The following is an 18,038-nucleotide window of genomic DNA, read 5'->3' as shown; positions in this document are numbered from 1 at the left end:
CCGACAATGGTTGTGCCTTCTAGGACACCTGACATTCCGAATCCATCTTGTTCCTAACGGCAACCTCTGGATATGATATCTCCCATGGCAGCTGAAGTCTGTATAGAACCAGCACCGGCTCACCGGACACCTTAGTCCCTTTGCGACCGGATCAGGTGACGGATCTTCAATAATTGATGACGAAGGAGAAACTCCTCGAAGGGCTAGACCTTCTCGTCCGTCTTCTGGATTTGATGCTCTACATAGACGCATCAAATGAAGGATGGGGCTCATTTGCTGCAACACAGTCTCAGACCTCTGGTCTGAGTCTGAAAGTACTATCTCATAAATCTAGAGATGAAAGCAGCCTTTCTAGCTATCCAGTAGTTCTAACAGTTGTTCTCTGGTCACTCCATGATGTTGATGAGTAACACTACAATAGAAGCTTACGTAAACAAACAGTGTGGTACCTTTCTCTAGTCCCTTTGCCATCTAACAGTAGAGATGCTAAGATGAACAGAAGCACATTCAGTGTACGCATTAACTCGCTTCATTGGGCAAGAGTTATGTGCTCGCAGACAACTTGAGCAGAGCGACATAGATAGTGGGTTCCAAATGGTCTTTGAATACTCTGATAGCCAACAAAGTCCTGAGTTTGTGGGGTTCTCCAACTATAGACTGTCTACTATGCTGCTCTCCAGTCCTGGACCATCAGGCTCTATGACAAGATTCATTCCAACATCGGTGGGACAACACGATGTGTACGCCTTTCCCCCGTTTTGTCTGAGAAGGGTGCTCAACAAGACCAGAGCATCCAACAACCTACTGGTGACGCTCGTAGCTCTGTTGTGGCACCATGCAGAGTGGTATCTGGACCTTCTGCAACTCTTAGTAGATCTTCCGAGAGAACTCCCTCACGACAAGATCTACTCAAAGAACCACACGTGAACATCCCTCACATGGCAGTTCCGTCTTTTCGCTTTTACGTCTGGAGACTATCCAACACCTCCTCTCTCAGAGAAGTTTTTCGTAACAAGTTGCGAGAATTGTTTCTGGATACTTACGGAGATCTTCAGCCTCGGTTATCCAGGCAAAGTGGACTGTCTTCTGTGGTTTGTATTGTGGTAGGGGAATCTCTCCCCTCCAGGCCAATATTCCAACAATAGCTGAATTTCTTGTATACCCTCGGGAGGAAAAACGCTGTCTCGACGATGAAAGGCTATTGCTCAGCCATAAGCATAGCCTTTAGACTGAAAGGAGTAGACATTTCCTCTTCGTTGGAGCTTTCTTTCCTCATGCGAAGTTATAAAATCACTTGCCCCCAGTTGCAGATAAGACCTTGGAATGTGTCCTACGAACTTTTATACCATGCAACAGACTGTAACCTCACTTTGAAGACAGCGTTCCTACTCTCTTTAGCCTCCCTAAAGAGGATTAGGGAACTGTGTGGTCTCTCATACGACATCGCCCATTTAAAGGGATGGGGGAGGTGATACTCTGCTTCGTCCGGGGGTACTGGACTCTAGATTTGGTCCCTTTCACAGTAAGCCTCCGTTCTGTAACTATTAATCCAGATCAACTGTTACTCTGCCAGTGAGGAGTTTGAAATATTATCTTAAACGCACTGCAACAACTCGATCCCGGCTGGCAGCCCTCTTTGTCAGTACAGGGAGAATTAAGAGGAACTTAACCAAGAATACCATCTCTGCCTGGATTCGTCAAGTTATAGACTCGGCACTGAATTCTGACTCCACCAGCTCGACAACCCAGAGCTCACGATATCAAGGGCATTAGTACATCCCTGGCCTTCAAGCGCAACTTTTCTGTGATGCAGGTATTACAAGTGGGCGTGTGGAAGCATCAGACAACCTTCACCGCCAACTACCTGCAAGACGTGACCCACAGGAACCTCTGTACGTTTTCTATCGGTCCTGTGGTGGCTGCACAACAAGTGGTTTAAGAGTACCTCAGGCTCCTTTTTTGACAAGTAGTAGATGTTTGAGGTCATTGGTTACCAGGGTTAATTCTGGGATGAATGAATAAGAATGACAGGCTCTTTTCTTTTCATTTTGTCCTCTCTTGGGGAACAGTGCCAAGGGTTGCTCTGTAAGTTGGCCTCATCTCTCTGTAGGTAAGAACCACTTCCCTTGTGTAGCCTAGTATAGATTTTATACTTGTACACGTCCCCAATGCTTCCTGCGAGGAAAGCATTGGGAACATCTGTGTGTAAATTATGTATTTTTATTTTTTAACTCAGAATATGCTTACCTAGACGTTCATATGTTATCTCAAACACACAGGTTGCCCTGGCTGCTATCAATACTCCTTTTTATGTATCACATAGTGAATCAGTGAGCATGTCAGTGGTTGGTATTACCATCCTCATAACGGGTGAGTCATCCATATGAATAGCGTAAGATTTGTTAGTGCAGGAACAAAGCACAAATTTGGAAGTAATTTATATTTTTCCTAATTAAGATAAGAGAGTAAGGAAGGCCGGCGCAAGAATTGAAGAGACAGTGAAAGATGGAAATGGAAGGTTGTTAAAAGGAGAGGAGGCAAGGAAAAGGTGGGCGGAATATTTTGAAAGTTTGCTGAATGTTGAGGATGATAGGGAGGCAGATATAATTGCTGTTCCAGGTGTTGAGGTGCCAGTGATGGGAGATGAGAATGAGAGAGATTACAATAGAGGAAGTAAGGAGAGCACTAGATGAAACGAGAGTAGGAAAAGCATCTGGTATGGATGGTGTGAAAGCTGAGATGTTGAAGGAAGGGGGTGTGACTGTACTTGAATGGTTGGTGAGATTGTTTAATGTGTGTTTTGTGTTGTCAATGGTACCAGTAGATTGGGTCTGTGCATGTATTGTACCACTATATAAGGGTAAGGGAGATGTGCATGAGTGTTGTAATTCAAGAGGTATTAGTTTGTTGAGTGTAGTTGGAAAAGTGTATGGTAGAGTACTGATTAATAGGATTAAGGATAAAACAGAGAATGCAATCTTGGAAGTACAGGGTGGTTTTAGAAGAGGTAGCGGTTGTATGAATCAGATTTTTACAGTTAGGCAGATATGCGAGAAATATTTAGCAAAAGGTAAGGAGGTGTATGTTGCGTTTATGGATCTGGAGAAAGCATATGATAGAGTTGATAGGGAAGCAATGTGGAATGTGATGAGGTTATATGGAGTTGGTGGAAGGTTGTTGCAAGCAGTGAAAAGTTTCTACAAAGGTAGTAAAGCATGTGTTAGAATAGGAAATGAAGTGAGCGATTGGTTTCCGGTGAGAGTGGGGCTGAGACAGGGATGTGTGATGTCGCCGTGGTTGTTTAACTTGTATGTTGATGGAGTGGTGAGAGAGGTGAATGCTCGGGTGCTTGGACGAGGATTAAAACTGGTAGGCGAGAATGATCATGAATGGGAGGTAAATCAGTTGTTGTTTGCGGATGATACTGTACTGGTAGCAGACACAGAAGAGAAGCTTAACCGACTAGTGACAGAATTTGGAAGGGTGTGTGAGAGAAGGAAGTTGAGAGTTAATGTGGGTAAGAGTAAGGTTATGAGATGTACGAGAAGGGAAGGTGGTGATAGGTTGAATATCATGTTGAATGGAGAGTTACTTGAGGAGGTGGATCAGTTTAAGTACTTGGGGTCTGTTGTTGCAGCAAATGGTGGAGTGGAAGCAGATGTACGTCAGAGAGTGAATGAAGGTTGCAAAGTGTTGGGGGCAGTTAAGGGAGTAGTAAAGAAATAGAGGGTTGGGCATGAATGTAAAGAGAGTTCTATATGAGAAAGTGATTGTACCAACTGTGATGTATGGATCGGAGTTGTGGGGAATGAAAGTGATGGAGAGACAGAAATTGAATGTGTTTGAGATGAAGTGTCTGAGGAGTATGGCTGGTATATCTCGAGTAGATAGGGTTAGGAACGAAGTGGTGAGGGTGAGAACGGGTGTAAGAAATGAGTTAGCGGCTAGAGTGGATATGAATGTGTTGAGGTGGTTTGGCCATGTTGAGAGAATGGAAAATGGCTGTCTGCTAAAGAAGGTGATGAATGCAAGAGTTGATGGGAGAAGTACAAGAGGAAGGCCAAGGTTTGGGTGGATGGATGGTGTGAAGAAAGCTCTGGGTGATAGGAGGATAGATGTGAGAGAGGCAAGAGAGCGTGCTAGAAATAGGAATGAATGGCGAGCGATTGTGACGCAGTTCCGGTAGGCCCTGCTGCTTCCTCCGGTGCCTTAGATGACCGCGGAGGTAGCAGCAGTAGGGGACTCTGCAGTATGAAGCTTCATCTGTGGTGGAAATGTGGGAGGTTGGGCTGTGGCACCTTAGCAGTACCAGCTGAACTCGGCTGAGTCCCTAGTTAGGCTGGAGGAACGTAGAGAGTAGAGGTCCCCTTTTTTGTTTTGTTTCTTGTTGTTGTCGGCTACCCCCCAAAATTGGGGGAAGTGCCTTTGGTATATGCATGTATGTATGTATGTAAGATAAGCCTGTAGTTATTTATATAAATTGTCCCGCCATCATCTGTTCCCTGATAAGTTCTGCTTGCAATCAAAAAGTGATGTAATTCACCGATGTGTGAGTAGACATAGGTGCTGGGTACACCTTCAGCCACCCCTTACCCTCCCCACTATAGTGGTCAGGTAGGGTTGTGGCGGGATGTTGCAAGGACAACCCCCACACCCTGAATCACACTTACTGACAATGGTCTCCACAAAACAAACTTTCCCCTTACGTAATCTACAACCAGACTCTTGGACAAAAGGACAAAACAAAACAAAACATAACCTTAAAACTATAATTCTTAAACCTTAAAATAAATCATAAACCATCCACATTCAAAATAAATACTTTAAACCAATCAAAACTTAACACTTTAAACTAATCATAACTTAACACTATAAGATAAATAAAACTAAATATATAATTAACAAAAAAAACCTTTCCGCAATCCAATAAATCCTAACGAAACTTAAAACTAACCGCAACCCAAACATGAAAACACAAAACACATATATATTACGAGTTCAACACCAAAATTTGTATGCTCATATATATTATTTGCAACACAGTCGTTCACAGACTGCCAAACTGTCTTTCCCGGCACAACCCTCAATCTGTGATTAACAGGTTAATTTGTATGGCAAGTTGCCACCACTGCCTCCCTAATCGGGGTCGTAATCATCATCGTCATCATCCTTATCATCATCATCATCATCAATAGCAGCAATCGAAGTTCATTCGGTCCGGGTCATCAACAATAATCTATCCAAAGAGCAGTCTTAAATACAATCTCTTACAGGCCAGGTCGTCAACTAAAGATCGGCATTCAAAAAAAACTCTCCAAAGGAGGAATCGCAGCCTGCCAAAAAAAAAAAAAAAAACACTTACGAACACTTCTAGCTAACTGAACTATCGCACTATAATCAAAGATAAATAATAAATTGTTCCTATCATTCACAATCACGACAAGCAAAGATAAACAAAACTGTACTTACTTTGAAAATCAAAAACCACTTCCACGCTGGTCAGAAAAATATAAATGTAATCCAGCTCTCACACCACTGCCTTATGCTGCAGTCCAATAAAAAAACATACGCTCCGAAACATTCACCACTGTCGTAACCTAACTAAAAAATGTAAACAAACAATCTCATTTGTACCAACAGTCTTTCTCACCACCAACGATCATTCTCTAACTACCACTTGCTCTTCGGCGCGCACCGCAGTCACACAAACACAAACAAACACACACAAACACACACACACTCGCGCGATCTAGCAAAACTAAAGCAAATGAAATTCTCTCTCTCTCTCTCTCTCTCTCTCTCTCTCTCTCTCTCTCTCTCTCTCTCTCTCTCTCTCTCTCTCTCTCTCTCTCTCTCTGTGGATTTGGCAAAAACAAAAAATAATAATAAAGTAAAAATAAATCCTCCACATTCCTCCCCCCTTACTTTGCCAAATCCTTCTCACACAACACTTACATTATTTTTTTCATAACCCAGTCGCAGTCGGGAACGGGACCTCTACTCCGAGTAACTGGGCCTCCATATACTCTCTCATTCACTTCTTCCTTATCACAATCATTCGCTACATTAACACTATTCCTATCTAAATCCCTATCATCTAATATATCATGTACAATCATATCTACCTCGTTCTCATCTGGCCCTATAATTACACTCATTTCTGTAAACAGTTCATCCATTTCATCAAAAACATTCTCAACTTTACTAAAAGATTCATTCATACTACTAATCATTCTCCTATCTCTCACTCTCGCATTCGTCATCCTTTCTTTTACATCACCTAAGGAAAAGCCACACACACTATAGGTATCATTCATACTCAGCCATGATTCATCTGTATTAATACATTTATCCTCCACACTCACTTGCACATTTACACCCTTGTCATACTTATTCGTATTCTTACCTATTCCTATAAATTTCCCTTGCACTTTCTCCTCACTTAAAACTTTCAAACGCCTCTTTTTCCTATATTCAACTAACACTAATTGTTTATTTTCCAGCCCTAATTTCTCATGCATACTAGGTTCATACTTGCTCATTTCCAACCAATTACTCATCCCATTCTCACAAACATTGATCTTATTCCTTCCACACACACAGGAGGACTCACCCAGCTGAACCCTCTTACACTCTAGTTTCCCGAACATCCTGGCTGACTTATTCCCTTCTTCCTACATACCCTAGCTACATGCCCATCTGCACCACATTCAGTACACTTACCCCGCGGCTCCTTGCACATTCTAGCATAATGACCATCCTTACCACAATTACCACAAATCACATTCATACGATTACTCCTACATCCACTTGCTACGTGGCCAGTCATACCACACCGATAACACTTAATCACTTTCTCTTTCTTACAGTCGCTAATACGATGCCCTGTCTCTCCACACCCGAAACATGCTCCTAATGCCCATCTACATTCATTCTTCTTATGACCTTCCTTCCCACACCTATAACACTTTTCATCACAGACACGGCTATCTGACATACCTCGATGTGCACTCACACTCCTATCCCTATTGCGCCAATTACCCTGCCTAAATCCTTCATTTGTCCTTACAGGTATTCCCACATTACTCGCCCTAACACTCCTATCTACTACATTATCAGCTACCCTCATTGGTCCTCTCAAAATTGCATCCTTATAACTACCAAATTCTGGCACACTTTCCTCCATTCCAGTGCTTACACTCACAGATTTACTTTCTTTCATACACCTATCCAACTCGTAATCCTCAACTATCTCTAAAATATCATCCCATGTCAATCTTTCTTTCGTCCACCTCATTTTCTCCTTCCGTTTCAAATTAACAAACTCAGCAACATTCTCGGGTACAGTAGCCAAAAACTTCCTCATTAACTCCTTATTCTCATTTATACCTTCATCCCCATACTTCTTCCTAGCTAAAGTTTCCAACCTACATACATACATTGATATCGCTTCTCCTGCATTCATCCGTGCTTCATCAAAATCATTCTTACGCTTATACTTAACACTCCCTTTCATACGTTTTACCTGCTCAATTATTCTCGTTTTCACACTTTCATAATCAACGTCCCCTACACTCATTATCACTCCATACATCGTCAACAAATACCCAGTCAAATATTCTCCTAACTCCCTAGCCCAAATTCTTTTACTATCACCATACTTATCCTGACAATACCTCTCATACTCCTTGAAAAAATCATATACATCCCTACTGCTATGCTCATTGAACCTTTCACACTGAGGTACCTCTCTCATAAACACAGTCTTACACACATCACGTTCATTCTCACTGCTATCATCACTGTCTACTCCCTTGTTACCTTCTTCCTCATTCGAATATAATGAATCCACTTCCACACTTAAATTCCTATCCTTAACCATTCCTTTCTTACCCTTTTTCTTACTTACCACTTTCACCCATTCACGATCGTCCTTGCTATCAGCCTGATACTTTTTCTTCTCTTTCTTCACATCACTTTTACCTTTCCTTTCATCTTTCCTCTCACCTTTCTGTTCATCCTTACTATGCCTAATTCCCGTATCTTCAATATCACCATCACTATTACTACTATCACTATCACTTCCTTTCCCATTATCACCTACCTTAACCTTCTCTTCCACTACCAACCCATTGCCCGAAGCTGAGGACACTCCTCCGACTGCACCTTCACCCATTATAGTTTTCATCATCCCCATGACTTGCCCCATCATATCTTCCATTCGTTTCTCCATTCGTTCTTCATTCTGTTTCATCCTCATCTCAACACATTCTTCCACTCTCTCTACTGTCCCCTTTAACTCCCTAAGCTCCTTCTGCATCGCCGCATTCTCCCAGTTCAACCTCTCATTCTCTATTAGCAACCTCTCCTCACGCTCCTTACTCAGCCGCAATTCCTCCTCTAAAGCCTTATATTTACCTTCCATTTTCCTTCAACCTTAATTCTAAATTTGTATCCTATCAGTCCTTCGTCAAAGAGTCCAGCTATCAGTCCCGCCTCAGCAGTCCCTGTTCGGGCGCCAAAGTAATGTGGCGGGATGTTGCAAGGACAACCCCCACACCCTGAATCACACTTACTGACAATGGTCTCCACAAAACAAACTTTCCCCTTACGTAATCTACAACCAGACTCTTGGACAAAAGGACAAAACAAAACAAAACATAACCTTAAAACTATAATTCTTAAACCTTAAAATAAATCATAAACCATCCACATTCAAAATAAATACTTTAAACCAATCAAAACTTAACACTTTAAACTAATCAAAACTTAACACTATAAGATAAATAAAACTAAATATATAATTATCAAAAAAAACCTTTCCGCAATCCAATAAATCCTAACGAAACTTAAAACTAACCGCAACCCAAACATGAAAACACAAAACACATATATATTACGAGTTCAACACCAAAATTTGTATGCTCATATATATTATTTGCAACACAGTCGTTCACAGACTGCCGAACTGTCTTTCCCGGCACAACCCTCAATCTGTGATTAACAGGTTAATTTGTATGGCAAGTTGCCACCACTGCCTCCCTAATCGGGGTCGTAATCATCATCGTCATCATCCTTATCATCATTATCATCATCAATAGCAGCAATCGAAGTTCATTCGGTCCGGGTCATCAACAATAATCTATCCAAAGAGCAGTCTTAAATACAATCTCTTACAGGCCAGGTCGTCAACTAAAGATCGGCATTCAAAAAAAACTCTCCAAAGGAGGAATCGCAGCCTGCCAAAAAAAAAAAAAAAACACTTACGAACACTTCTAGCTAACTGAACTATCGCACTATAATCAAAGATAAATAATAAATTGTTCCTATCATTCACAATCACGACAAGCAAAGATAAACAAAACTGTACTTACTTTGAAAATCAAAAACCACTTCCACGCTGGTCAGAAAAATATAAATGTAATCCAGCTCTCACAATACTGCCTTATGCTGCAGTCCAATAAAAAAAGCATTCGCTCCGAAACATTCACCACTGTCGTAACCTAACTAAAAAATGTAAACAAACAATCTCATTTGTACCAACAGTCTTTCTCACCACCAACGATCATTCTCTAACTACCACTTGCTCTTCGGCGCGCACCGCAGTCACACAAACACAAACAAACACACACAAACACACACACACTCTCGCGCGATCTAGCAAAACTAAAGCAAATGAAATTCTCTCTCTCTCTCTCTCTCTCTCTCTCTCTCTCTCTCTCTCTCTCTCTCTCTCTCTCTCTCTCTCTCTGTGGATTTGGCAAAAACAAAAAATAAAAATAAAGTAAAAATAAATCCTCCACAGGGTTGCCACCTCGCATTGAAGTTTAAAGGGCTAACCTTCCAGCTTTGCCAAAAAATAATCCATATAAATAGCTTTAGGTTTTTATTAGTTAGGAAAAATACAAATTACTTCCAAATTTGTCATATTTCTATGAATGTCCCCTGATGGTCATATTGCTTCTTTTCCAGAAGCTTGGTTTAATCAACCTTTACATGTAAAATTTTTGTTCCCTCAATAGACCTGTGAATTTGGTAAAAAAAAGAACCATTCTTGCAGTAATTGGTAACAGTCTAGGCATGCTTTGTCTCCTCAGTTTCTTCAGTTGCTGGCTAGTGATGAGACCTACTCCCGATTGTTCCCTTATTACTGCGCATTAAGATGTCTTCCTTTTTTTTGCCATTGCTATGGGAATATTTTAAAAAATTTTTCATTTAACAGGTATTTGTAATCTGTTTCTCCATCATTATTTATTTCCTGCTCTTAGCATGAAACCGCTCCATTCCTATCGGTAATTTTTTTTTGTGGGAATAGTCTATGGTATTCTTGTCCTACAACTTTGCAATTAAAATGTTATAAAGGAAAGTTTGTTAATTCAGACTACTCAATAAAAGTAATTAATAATTCTTGGATTATGTGGAGGGTAACACTTCCATTCAGCAACTAGTAAAAGGGATGGGCAATTCAACAAATGTTTCTTCCACATACCTCACAATGCCTGGCTAGAGCCATGTCATCCTGATTGAAGTTCCTTAAAGTCAGCTTTCTACTTAGGATATTTCTGCGAGTGATATACCAGAGAATTTAACCTAAGAAGTCTCACAGGGTTCTATTCCCTGGAGCGAATATCCCGAGAGATATTGTGTACACAATAGGGACGTGTTTAAAACAAGCCATGGTTATTCTTTTCCGAACAGGGTTAACTTTGTCTTGAAGGATAAGGGATAGGATTGGATACGTGGGGGGTGAGAACTGTTACCACTTCCGATCCCAGTGTGCTACTACAAACACGTTTCCTGGATCGTCATTCCTTCTAGCAGCGCCATCTTGTTGGTGGTTTGTGGTTTTTCTGCATGTTTTAGTAGCTTTTTTAGGTGATTTTACAATCATGGTTACTGTCTGTTGCACGGTCGGCGCTGGCGGCTCATGTATCCAAATCGCTCAGAAATGCTTCGTTATTTTGTCATAGTTTTGTAAGAATGGGGTTTAATATATTCTTTACAGTTGTTGTATGATTTTGGGTTACCCCCTTTTTACTATTTTCTGCATGTGCGTATTTTATCAGTCTTGACTCAGGCTAACTCTAACTTGGCCGTCGGCCATGACTGGTAAATATGTACTCTTGCTCCATCACCTTCTATCACATAACCGTATGGGTTTCGTGAGGCTGCCCATCCTCCCATTCTATTGATGAGTCATAGTGGGGCACTGCGGCCCTGAAGGTCCTTCTGGGAACAGTACATAGTGTTTTACAGTTGTCATAGGGTGACTTTTTCACTCGTCTACTTAGCCTGAGTGTTTGGCCAGGTGGCACAGGTTGTGGGAACTTGTTCCCCGTGTCTACTTCTTGTCCATCCCTTAGAACCTTGCTCTAATGCTGAGGGGTAGACCTCCCTTTGGTGTCGCCTTACCCATTCCTAGGTTTCCTTTCTTAGTTTTTGGTAGGCTGGCAGCCGGGTGTCAAGACTCGTACTATGTGCCTTTTTACTGCAGACCCCTTAGAACGCCATATTAGTTCTAATGCTACAGTTAGGCCTTCCTATCCTGCAACTTCAAACTTCACCAATTTCTGAATCTCCCTTCCTGCACCTCCCCCCACCCTTGCTTACTTGCTGGTGCATTTACTTGCTGTGGAACTTAGTTCCCCTGCCAGTCCAGTTCCCTGACAACTGATGTGTATTTTATTGCTGTTTAGATATACGGGATAGCTTTTGGGCTATCTGGTTTGGGCCTGGGTAGATGAGATTTTTATTCCTTCCCTGGATTTTTTCTCTCTGCCACCTTAGAGACTCCTCTTGGGTGGTCTAGTTACCCCTTCCCCTTCCTAGTTAGGCCATAACCCTTCACTGTCTTACGAACTACAGCTCCTTTGTCTAGTCGTCTTACCCTAGCATTTGAGTATTCCTCATCTGCTATATAGACTAGGGTTACTTGCACAGTATTTCCTATGGCCAAACCCTATCCAGACAGAGAGCTAGTACCCCTTGGTGTTCTCCTCTGCCACCTTAGTGGTTGCCTAGTCTATGACTGCAGCTTCTCGTCCTGGGCTATGTGCCTCTTGCTGTGGAGTCTTGGCTCCTTTGCCTGGTTAGTTTATCCTGGCAGAAGTATTGCCTTATGTCCCTGCTTCCAGTCTTGTCGGCTTGAGTTCTTCTAGCGTTGAATGTGAGTGGGCTAAAGGGGGAACTCCCCTTCCCCTCTGCTACCTTAGCTGCAGCCTTAGGCTGGTCATCTACACCACCTTTTCCTCTTCAATATCTGAGGAACATTATCCTCTGAAGTTGGTCGATTGTATCCTGCCTGGTTGCTAGGATATCCCTTGAATTTACGATTCTTGGCATCCTGACCGTTTTTTATGGCTCATCTTAAGGGCTAACCTCCTTTCTCATGATTTAATGATAATGACCAGGTCTTTGATTGATTTACTTATCTACTGATGACCAGGTCTTTGATTGATTTACTTATCTACTGCCTTGCCAGCCTCATACTTCTTGATTATCTCAAGCTTCATGTCCATAGAAAGCATTTTCATCTTCTTTTCTTGCACATCAGCAACTTTCTTTGGACCTATGGCTAATAACATACAGTACATGTTGAATAACCCTACACGATACAGATCATTAACTACAGTAAAAGTATGAAAGTGAAATAACCAGCAACAATTCAATGCGAACAATAGTGCTGCCAAAACGAAATGATCAAGGGACACCGATACATAGATGCATGATGTATTGTTGTACAGTAAATGCTAACCAATAGGAGAGCAGGGTCATATGGCAGTAACTAGAATCAGAGTAGGGAGATAAGCAATGGGAGCACAGGAGGATGGTGGTGATATGGCTGGTAGCGCGTAAATTTTAAAATCGGTCTCGTTTCAAAGCAGGAAATATTTTTCAAAATATGAAACAAAAAGATCTTTGTATGTTATTTAGCAGCATGAAAATTTTGTATGCAGAAGGTTTCGTATCAAGAAGTATTACTTTAAAGCTTTTATATAATACCAAACAAAAGTAATGCTTTAATCTACCATCATTAACGCAACCACTTAAAACCTCAACTCTATGTTTATACTTTGTCAGCTGATCTCACATAGTTGAAAGTTGATTTCCTTGTTAATATGGAATTTTTTCTCAAATTGGCTATTTGTTATGAAATTGTAACTGAAATGTAAGGTGAATATGGTTTGGTTTTACTGTATTTATTATCAGCCACCATACCCAGGCCTACCAATATACTTGAAAAGACAATGAAATTGATAGGATTTATGGCGCTTGACTAGCAGACTTTGAACAGCTTCATAGATACAAAAAATTTATTTATTTAGAAGTAGTGACCGCATAAGTGGAGAATCACATAATTCGGGATCGTACTCTACACCCAAAATTGAAATAAAAGTACAAAACTGCTGTAATGAAGCATAATTATATTTTTTAAGATCATGATTATTTTTGGGATGTGATAATTTTCCGTGCTTAAACTAGTCGGTCAACTTAGATAATTTAATGCCTTGTTTTAAGCCTTAACTTGTGGTTTTGTATACATTACAATACTATGAACATACAATTAGTAGTCTTTTTCAGTGAATATATAGATATTTATCCTACCATAAGTGAAAATTAAAATAGAATGAGAAGATGACTTTAAAACATGAAGTTCTATGTAGTAAAATCTGTGATACATGATGCAATTCCCAAGTGAAGTTTTCACTTCAGTAATAGTGCACATGAACACACACACACACTCTCTCTCTCTCTCTCTCTCTCTCTCTCTCTCTCTCTCTCTCTCTCTCTCTCTCTCTCTCTCTCTCTCTCTCTCAGCAGATATTTAGCTTATTTCTATTTAATACATAATTTTACCTTCCTGTATGAAAAAAAATTGCAAGCATTTTAGTTTAAATAACTAGAATGAAGAAAACAAGACTAGTTCACTTCCAGTAAAATATCTATATTTTATATAACATTCTACCTTCTTTTCTGTTTGTTTTTCATTCCTGTTATTTGCATGTTTTTATTGTTCATTATACCCTTTCTTATTGGTTATTATCCATATTTTTTTTCTCAGTATTTCTCATAATCTTTTGTTTGATAATTCTACTCCATCTTCAGTCCCTTGGATGTCTTGTGGAATCTACATGAACAATCTTGGGACTGCATATTTGAAAATGCTAGAATCTACAATAGAGGTAAATCTTAGCTCCAGTAATTTGAAACTCTCCCTATTATCTTGTCGACTCATATTTGAAAACGCTAGAATATACAGTAGAGATAAATCTTGGCTCTGGTATCTTGAAACTCTCCCTATTATCTTGTTGACTCAATTTGTTTACTGCGCAATGTTTAGGAATTATCTTAAATATTTAGGACGTTCTGTTCTGAGAACTCGACGAGTGATTGCCCATATCTTAAAATCTATTTTAGCTTTAATTGGCAGCCAGTGTAATTAAATTAGTATAGGAATAATCTTTTCCTGGGGTGGGACACATTTATCAATCTTGCTCCACTGTGTATTATGTTTATAATCTTAGTTGCACGTAGGTGTTGAGATAGATGGTTACAGTAGTCAGTCATAGTAGTAACTCAGTTAATCACAAGCTTCATTACAGAATATTCATGTAGATACTTCTTTACAAAAGCAATATTGTTGAGAGGATATCCAGCAATTTTTACATTATTTATTTGTTCCTCAGAGACAAATTACAGTCCAGTAATATGACTAGGTCACAAACTAGATATCGAGACCAAGTTGTCACTAATACTTATTTTGATATGACCAAGGTTTCTTGAATGGTTTTTCTTTCCTACAATCGTAAACCTCAACAATAGTAAGAATGTGGTTTAACTTCTCAGTAGTATTATCAATGTCATTTATGGAGAAGTAGAATTGTGAATTATCTGCAAATAGCTTAGACTTCTTTTTGTGTCTGCAGTACTTTTGATAGACCAATAGTATTTTTAGTATTATTACTAGCTAAGCTACAACCCTAGTTGGAAAAGCAAGACGCTATAAGCCCAAGGGCTCCAACAGGGAAAAATATTACAGTGAGGAAAGGAAATACAGTAATAAATAAACTAAGAAGCAATGAACAATTAGTATAAATACAAAAGAAGATTTTGCCTAGTACACCTTCCTGGGATACCCCTCTGCTTGATGTTTCATGTGATAAGTAAGAATTAACAATAAGTACACTAGTTTCTGTCAATCTGGATCATGAATAATTAAGCAGCAGATCATGCAAAACTGTGTTGAGAGCAGCACTAAGATCAAGAAAAATCAGGATGCTACATTTGTCCTCATCCATCATTTTTAACAGTTCATTTACAACAGAACATATAACTGTGTCCATAGAATATAATGTCTGTATTCCGGCATGTTATCCAGCAATAATTCAACTCTCTAGATGACCAACTAGTTTAAGAACTACGTATTTTAGCATTTTTTGACATGAAGGATGTAATTGAAATGAGTCTGTGTGAACTCAAGCCATGACATGAATCATGGGTAAGTATTGAAATAATTGATTTATTTCTTAAAAAATTATGTTATTCACTATTATCTTGTATAAGAAAGGCCTCGAACATTAAAATGAAATCTCTTGAAAATTTCAGTTCTTCTGCAACTTTGCTTCAGTTAGTGACCATGACTATGCAAGATGCATCATATGTTCTGAGATTGGTGTGTGAATTAAATGTTCTCCCTCTTGCACTTCAGATTACCAACATTGCAGGTAAGAACTTAATTTGTTTTGTAAGAAATTTTTGTTTAGTTATATGTTTATACTGAGAAATCCTGAAATGTGTAGATGTTGAGAAGTCTTTTTTAGTTTTATTACTTCGAGAATGTTCTTTTTAGAAGTACTGTAGTGTTTAGATGTTTCTAATTACATAGTATGGTCTGCATCCTTTATTTATAATAGGAAGGATCATATGAGTTATAAGTTGAACAACAGAAGGATGAACTATGAGTTCAAAGAGTAGTAATTAATTTATCTTAAGGGCCTCTAAATGAATACACCATCTTCAATAATTCCAGATAGTGTTTTTCATGGAACATTTAAGAAAAGATATGGAATAGCAACCATGTAGTCCAGGTAATTCAAATCCATTTTGAAATATCCGGAAAACCAATGATTCTCTCATAGCACACTAACAAAATCTACTACTAAAATTGATGACTGAAATTCTTTCAGAGTATAAACCAATGTAGCAGGTCTCATAGCCTAAGTCAAGAAGTGTTGGACTTCTTGAAAAAGTTTGGTTACTATAAATTAGTTAAGCTACTGAGCCCCATTTTTATTAAAGAGCTTGCCTAGAGGATTTAATTGATGATAGATAAAACTTGGAGCAATGCAAAGTTAAATTATAGGAAACCTCGGCTGAAAGAGAAAATAGGAGGTCGAGTAAACTTTATGGGTACCAATATATACAGCCTGGGTAAATGGAAGCTCCAAAAAACTTCAGCACAATATACAGTTTTCCATCCAAGGTATACTGTCATTGGTGCTCCGTTAGTGGGAGCAAAGCTGATAAACCAATTAAAAAAAATTAGAAGGAAAAGATAGAGAATGGAGTAGTATGCAATTAATTATATTATATCTAGTCTTTAACATGAAAGTCTTCAGTATATACCGTATTTCCCGTGTCATAAGATGTTACAAGTTGTAGGACGCACCCTATATTTAGCTGAGGAATTTTTTGAAAAAGATAAATTGGGGATTTTACAACCTATCATAGATTTCAAAATTCTGGGGGTATTATGAAATGTGATAGGTAAATATTAATTAGTTGTTAACCTGTTAACCCAATTTTATTACATTTTTGTATAAAATGCCACCAAACCAGTTGTAGTTGCTACCATCGTAACAGTGTTTTCAAGTAGGTGTTTACATGAAAGCTGTGTTGCCAAATCCTCCTGATCAAATTTTGGTAGAGAAGTAAAATTCCAGTAATACATCCCAAATTCATCATACATACATACATATACCAAGGCATTTCCCCCAATTTTGGGGGGTAGCCATCAAACAAATGAAACTAAAAAGGGTACCTCTCCTCTGTACGTTCCTCCCAGCCTGGCAAGAGACTCAACCAAGTTCGGCTGGTACTGCTAGGGTGCCACAGCCCACCCTCCCCCGTTATCCACCACGGATGAAGCTTTATAACGCTGAATCCCCCACTGCTGCTACCTCCGTGGTCATCCAAGGAAAAATCAATTACTGATGAAATGAAGAATTTTCTACAAATTTCATAAGTTTGAATATTATTTCTATTGTTTGTGTGACTCGAGGTTTGTTAGTTTACAGCTTGCGTTGTAACGCTGCATTCAACTTGCAGTGAGATGCTTTTTCAAGTTTCTGATCATCAATAACTGTCTGTATTATTTACAGGCATCAAAGTTGTTACCAAAATATTGCTTTATTACAAAATATCAAGAAAATGGGAAAAAATAGATAAATACTGCATAAACAACTGCCTGCATACCATTAGTTGGTATGTTTGCATGTATATGGCATTGACGAGTTATTGCGAGGTGGTAGGTTGGCCAGGGCCCCAGCCATCTGTTGAAATATTACCAGTTGAAAGTTATTAGCTCCTTTGATTGGCCAGACAGTATTACATTGGATCCCTCTCTTTGGTTATGGCTCATTTTTCTTTTGCCCACACATACACCAAATAATCTGGCCTATTCTTTCCACATTCTCCTCTGTCCTCCTAGAGTACATCTCACAACACTGAGATTACCAGACAATTCTTCTTTGTTCAAGGGGTTAAATACTACACCCTAGCTGTTCAGTGGCTAATTTCTTCTTGGTGAGGGTAGAAGAGACTCTCAAACTGTGGTAAGCAACTCTTCTAGGAGAAGGACACTCCAAAATCAAACCTTTGTTCTCTAGTCTTGGTTAGTGAAATACCCTTTGTACCATGGTCTTCCACTGTCTTGGGTTAAATTCTCTTGCTTGGGGGTACACTCGGGCACACTATTCTATCTTGTTTCTCGTCGTCTTGTTATTTTGAAGTTTTTTTCTTGTTATTTTGAAGTTTTT

The 18,038-nt window shown here is 39.5% G+C and overlaps 1 protein-coding gene across 1 annotated transcript in view; it reads left to right on the top strand.

The window, feature by feature from the left end:
* The window catches only part of LOC137619873 (DNA polymerase alpha catalytic subunit-like), a 316,081-nt gene that overhangs the window by 205,038 nt on the left and 93,005 nt on the right, over nucleotides 1-18,038 (top strand). Inside the window, exon 15 of the mRNA XM_068350163.1 lies at nucleotides 15,607-15,725. Within this exon, the coding sequence (XP_068206264.1) occupies nucleotides 15,607-15,725 (119 nt within the window). The remainder of the gene's footprint in view (nucleotides 1-15,606; nucleotides 15,726-18,038) is intronic.

Source organism: Palaemon carinicauda, chromosome 26, assembly GCF_036898095.1.
Source record: "Palaemon carinicauda isolate YSFRI2023 chromosome 26, ASM3689809v2, whole genome shotgun sequence".
NCBI lineage: Eukaryota > Metazoa > Arthropoda > Malacostraca > Decapoda > Palaemonidae > Palaemon > Palaemon carinicauda.
The sequence above is the reverse complement of the archived record's forward strand: the minus strand, read 5'-3'. Positions and strand labels throughout refer to the sequence as shown.